The 6,320-nt window shown below is 40.2% G+C and overlaps 1 protein-coding gene across 1 annotated transcript; it reads right to left on the minus strand.

Moving 5' to 3' along the window:
* Nucleotides 1-653: 653 nt before the first annotated feature.
* Nucleotides 654-5,524, minus strand: LOC106914941 (uncharacterized). The gene is made up of 2 exons (XM_088005038.1): nt 4,903-5,524; nt 654-4,154 (listed from the first exon to the last, which is right to left on the minus strand). Exons 1-2 carry the CDS (start codon nt 5,504-5,506, stop codon nt 4,150-4,152), a joined length of 609 nt encoding a protein of 202 aa, XP_087861164.1. The 5' UTR covers nt 5,507-5,524; the 3' UTR covers nt 654-4,149.
* Nucleotides 5,525-6,320: the final 796 nt, after the last annotated feature.

The following is a 6,320-nucleotide window of genomic DNA, read 5'->3' on the forward strand; positions in this document are numbered from 1 at the left end:
GTTGGACAGACTATTTTATTCAAATGTTTCACTGAAGTAGTTAAAGTCAGAAAGGAATGTTGCTTACAGCACGAGGATGGCAAATTTACTTTAAAGGGATCCAATCCAATCTTCTTGACTGTCAAAAAGGGTTGATCCACTGGCACTGTCATTTACAGGTTTTCGATAAAATTTTTTTACACCATAAATGTTCAAAACACATCAGTTGGACTTAGCCTTTGCTAAGTGATAGTAGAAGCCGGGGTGTTTCAGGCAGTTTGTCCCTCAGTTGAGGCAGCTGGATTTCTGGATATCTGTTCTGGACAGAGCTCCTTGGTGGGATCCATCACATGATGTTCAGACATGCTGAGGCACTCGGCCTGGGCTTTGAACTCCTCCATCTCATTCGCCTCCACCTCCCTCCTTCTGCTGAACAGATACAGACGCAGTGGCTGGCCAGGGCTTTTGTCTAACCGCAACACTATGCAGTCCTGACAGGAGCTTTGGATCAGAGTCATGCTGATGTTTAAGTGAGGATCGCTGAAGCCACTCCCGTCCAGGGTGACGTTCGTCTGCATGTACTGGCAGCTGTCACTGACGCTCGAGATGCGCGTGAAGGATATCTTCGTGCTGTCGGTGTAATTGGCAAAGACGCCGCTTCCGCTGTCTGCGAGTTTCATTTTTTCCAGGTATTTTGGAACAGCAGCACTGACCGAAATTAAAGCCCATCTGCCCTCCACATGATGGAAACTCAGGCTCTCCACAGGTCGAAGCAGGTTCTCACAGGGGGCCGGAGCTGAGTGGCTCACAGACGCCCAGCAGAAGAGTACAAAGACACACAGAGCATACATTTCCTTGAATTATAGAATACGCTCTCTGCTATGCAAGTCGGTGTTGTGTCAAAGTGAGACTGAGATTGGTGAAGCAGCCGAGCTGGTTTTTATAGATGTTTCAGAGATCTTCTGTTTCACAACACTGGCAGATCTGAAGAGCAGAGTCCTCTTTCTGTCTATTTAATCTTTGATTGTGAAACACAGAATGCTCTGCGACTGTTGGACATGAATAACACGGCCTGCCTCTCCCACTCCTGAGGGATAGCTGCTGATCCACTGCTGGATGGAAGGAAAAATCCAAGGCTGAGACAAACTCCAATCTTCTGACAATATAACCCCATATTCGCTGGGCTCTCTGTAATTTACACACACAGACAAAATGCATGAAAATGCGACGATAGCTATGAAGCCTTTAAATTTTCATTTTACCCAATCGTACTTCTTTAGTATTCCACTCTTTGGCAACTTTCACATATACGCATGAGTTACTTCAACCTAGGTAACTTCATCATGAGTTAGATGACTTAAGAGTTTTCTCAGTTTACTACCTTTGTGTTTGGTCATGCTCTGATTAGTTGTTGTTTCATGAAACCCTCTGTTTACTTTGTGCTCTGTCATTTCCACTCCTTTCATTGCATTGTTTCCCCACAGCTGTTCCACTTTCAGTTAATTAGACCCACCTGTGCCTCGTCTTAGTGATCAACATTTTTCTAATATGTTACTCTTTGTTTCATTTCTGGGGGCGGGGGGCTCTTGGGCTGCATTAAATTTCTGACTTTGCCACCCATGAGTTCAATCTAACTCTAATTATAGTGCTCTGTCAATAAGAGGTGCTTCTCGCATGAATAGTTCCTTGGGCAAGCTCTCCTGTCTTTCTTGTCCACATCCACTGCTGTTTTCTCCCTTTCATATTTGTTTCCATAAGCATCAACAAAAATGGCACCAGTTCGAGAAGGCATAATTTCCTCAAATTCCCTGGTTGAGCACAGCTAAAGGTGGCAACGTCCTCTCCAGCAAAGGGAAACATGACACAGAATAATTTGCACGTCACCCCACGTGGGCACTGTGTGACTGTGTGACGGACAGCAAACACTCTGGTGTCCCTATTTTCAGCTGCAATCCAGGAACATTTTCTCAATACATGGATTTAAAGAACAACCACAAAAGCAACAGAGAACATATTCAGGGCACAAATGACAACCAAATAAGTACTTTTGAGCTAGACCTTGTCCTCCCCCTTCTAATGCCACTAGGGGCTAACATCCGTATTGGACATACCAGAATGCATCACTTTGGGGAGGACAATCTGACCACAGTTGAGAGGTTTTTGTTGTGTTTTTCTTGAAGAAAATCTGAGTCTTGACCAGTTTCCAGCCATCTGAAGCAGCTGTCTGAAGGTTTTCCTTCTTGGTGTGATGTAGAAATAAAAGTGCTTGTTAAAATTCTTATTGTTTTCTGACCTAAGCTTGAAGTTCTGTAAGTGCAAGACACATTTTTCTTATTACTGGAGCACTATTGCTTCTAATCCACTTCTCTATGATCACAACAAAGCTAATTTTGTGCATCATGTTTTGTTTTTTTAGGGAAATTAGTCTTTACTCACTGCAAAGTGGAGCAGTGAGTAAGTTATCTGCTCCCTGAGTACAAACTCAGGATTCGCAGAAGTAGGTGATGTAAAAATTGTTTATTCAAAGTTGGATATGTTAGATAAATAAAAAAAAATGATAATACTGCCTCAGACCGGAATTTGTTTCATTTTACAGAGCTTCCAAATATGATGGGATGTGAAGACCAAACAGTTTCTGCCAAATCTGAAAGAGAATGTGTGGATGGGAATGTCACAGAATCATTGTTCATGAGTGTTAATGAACTCATAGATTACGGAATGGAATATCTCCAGTCACACAAAATTGTAGCAAAAGTAAAAATCAATATTGCATATCAATTTAGTCCAGTTTTTTTCTGCGTACAGAGTTGGTTAAACCTAATTGTATGTCATGTTTCTCTGGATTTTGTTAGATTCTTTCCCATTGGTAACTCTTGGGCTTTAATAAAACTCACGTCTGTCTGAATTCTATATAAATTCAGATGTTTTAATGTATTTCTCTTCACATCTCAACCAAACCCATAACACAACCCTGCCGTGTAAAATCAACCCAGGACTGGATCTGTCCCCTCGAGTGAGTCGATAAAACTTTAAAAACAGTGCAATGCCAAAAATATTTTTATGATGAAATTGAGCTGTCCTAACACGTGTGGAAAATGTCCCAAATGACAAATCAGACAGATGCCACCAAAGATCCTGCAGCAGGGTATTAATATAACAAAGCATGTTGCTTTCTCCTAAAATATTTAGAGATGAGGCATGCTGATGGTTTGGGGCTCCAAGCCATTTGATCATATTCCGGATGATAAAGTTTTCTCTAGCGTCTGCTGCCCCACTATAAGCAAACTGACTAGTAAAATTAATCACTTATCAGAGGCAAGAAGGACATTGATTTGGGACCTTTAAGGATTCATTGCAGCAGTTTTTTAGGGGAATAAAATGAAGCTACAACAAACTTCAACAAATCTTAGAAAGTTCAACTCGGTGCAAAAGTCTGAATTTACAGTAATATTCAATAAATTTGAATACACCCACATGAGTCTTTTTCGTCAGATTCAAACTAACTTTTGAAAAAACAAAACAAAAGGTAAGTTTTTTCAATTAAAAATTTCAGTTTTTAGCACTAGTTTTTTATTGATCTGATGTAATATTCTAATCTTATATATTGTGTCTTCATTAGTTCTTAGAAAATCATCATGATTAAGAGGAATAAAGATGTTAAAACATTAAACTTTAATGTGTGTTTCACTTGGTGATGGAGTTACTGGTAACCAATTTTTCATTAATATTCTGATTTATTGAATCAGTCTGTACACACACACACACACACACACACATATATATATATATATATATATATATATATATATATATATATATATATATATTTTTTTTTTTTTTTTTCTAATCCTCACAGGTTCAAAAATATATGAACAGGCTCAAATATGTCCATAAAAGCCAACTAATATGATTAAATGTCCCTAAGCAAGTTACAGCTTACCCACGCACTTTCTGCTGCCAACAAAAGCTTCTGGCTTGACGCCAGTTGGATGTTCGACTGCTCCTTCTGGCAGCAGAGATAGAGTTCATTTAGACTTATTGGTTTCATGGTACAGTCCCAGCTTTTAAGCATAGTTCACAACTTTTTAACAAAGTTGACATCAGGACCAATCCAAAAGCTTGATGTTTGCTGACTTTATACAACCCAGTGTTGATGTGCGCTTTGGATCATCATACTGCAAAAAACACAGATCAGAGATAAAAACTGGTTAAGGAAGAAAAAAATCAGGTTGACATTAAGATTGTTGAATGGTAGGTCCAAAGACGTGAACATAACCCTTTAAAAAAGTTCTCTGTATTGTGTTTAAAAGCCTGGTCTATGCAAGGAAACCAATCAATTTTCTCTATTTCTTTCAAAAACTGGAATCAAACACAATCAAAATTATGCCAGAAGCTTTTTGATCACCTCTACTAAATCACCTCTTCGAGGTGCAGTTTGCAAATATGTTTTTCCCTGTTTTTGGCAGATGTTTGAGGATTTTAATTGGGTATCTATTATTATTCTTGACAGGAGTTTTGCATTTGTATGGAACGTGCTGTTTCATAATAATGATGATAATCAAAAGAGAAGGTTCCATTACATAGAAGCTGTTTATTGTATTTTTTAATAAGAACCTCTACAGTTACTTCAGTGACATTCTTTGCACAAAACATAATCCCAGAAATAAAGGTGGGGAGTGAAAGAGCATCATAACATATTCTTAAATGAGTCAAATACAGTTACAAAGCAAATTCATAACCACTGATAAATGCATTTTCCTCACTGAAAGTACTCTTAACTTGGAAATTGTGAATCCATAAGTGAAACGGATCCATTCATGGTAAAACTCTTTTACAGACTCTTTGAATGCCAACAACTTTGCAAACAGATGCTTACTACACAACAAAATGTTTTCGGCAATTAAAGATACGTTACTCAATTACTTTTTGCTTCTGTTTTGTCCTCTTTGTGATCGGTGGTGTGCTGTTCGGGGCACACCTCCTTGGTGGGATCCATCACGACAGGTGGAGGTATGTTCAGACACTTCGCCTGATCTCTGAACTCTTCAATCTCCATCTCCTCCAACTGTCTCCTCTTGCTGAACAGATAGAAGTGTTGTCGCTTTCCTGACTCCACATCAAATTTCAGCAGGATGCAGTCGTGACAGGAGGTGTGGACAAAGGTCGTGGTGATATTGATGTCATCCTGGGTGAAGCTGCTGCCCTCCAAGGTGACGTTGTAGGACGCGTAGTAGCAGTTGCCATCTGAACGGCCGCTGCGTCTGAAGAAGAGGCTGCTCTCGTTGCCGTTGCTGGAAAACTCAGCGGTGGCGCTGTCTCTGCTTCTCAGTAGCTCCATGAAGGGCAGGTGGCTAATGCTGCCGGCAACCATCGTCCTTCTGCCCTCTAAACCACGAAGGTGAGGCTGACCTAAAGGCCGGAGCAGATCTTCACAGGCCAGGGGAACAGAACGGCTCACAGATACCAAACTGAGGAGAAGAACAGCGGGAGCTACTGCCAACATGACCGTGTTGGATAAATTCCTCATTTCCTCAAAGCTCAGGAACAGTTTCTGACCATGGTGACCTTTTCGATTTTATACCTCAGAAACTTGCTGTTTCACAATTCTAAAAATACCAGCAAACAGAAACGGTTTACCTGCTGTGCTTTCTGTGATTATGAAATGATGAACTTTTAGCTACACAGTTAATTGTTTACACTGGAAATTTACTGGCTGCTTTTCCTCTCTGTGAGGAGGGGTCAGTGGGTGAGAGGTACGCCCCACACAGGTCAACAGTCAATCATGAAGCAGCACAAAGACACCATAGACAATCATGAAAGCACATGGAGCTGACATAGCTGAAAACCGCAGGTTTCACCTCCTGGTGAAATTTCTAAGTGTACTATCAGAGCTCAAAGTCGAAAAGTCAAGTTATTAGTTATTAATTAAAGTGTGAAACTGGAAATGCACTTTTGAAGAACAAATAACTGAAATGGGTAAACCAACACTTCACCAAATGGGGAAAATGTTGGATTTAGGCTGGGGCTTTGATTAAGAAATTTTATCATTAATATACTTCGCTATAAATTACACCCTCACACCCTTCTAGCTGTGTGCTTAATGTTGCAGTCCTGCTGGTGAGGCTGTGTCCCAGTATCAAGTCAACTGCTGCCTTCTTCAGCATTGCCCTGTGTTTAACTCCGTCCTTCATTCCAGCTCTGATCAGTTTCCATGTTAATAAAACGGGTGCAGAAATTGATCCCAAGGCATGATGCTTCTTCCACCATGATTCAAAGTAATAATTTTTAGAAATAATATTCAGTGTTAGAGTTTGCTACTAATCAGATCTTTTGCATAAAGG

The sequence above is a fragment of the Poecilia mexicana genome, unplaced genomic scaffold (assembly GCF_051168715.1).
Source record: "Poecilia mexicana isolate PSO_F unplaced genomic scaffold, ASM5116871v1 scaffold_1, whole genome shotgun sequence".
Classification (NCBI taxonomy): domain Eukaryota; kingdom Metazoa; phylum Chordata; class Actinopteri; order Cyprinodontiformes; family Poeciliidae; genus Poecilia; species Poecilia mexicana.

Bases quoted from the DNA above. Each gene is read 5' to 3' on its own strand.
- LOC106914941 (XM_088005038.1), bottom strand. From the start codon at position 5,506: ATGAGGAATTTATCCAACACGGTCATGTTGGCAGTAGCTCCCGCTGTT.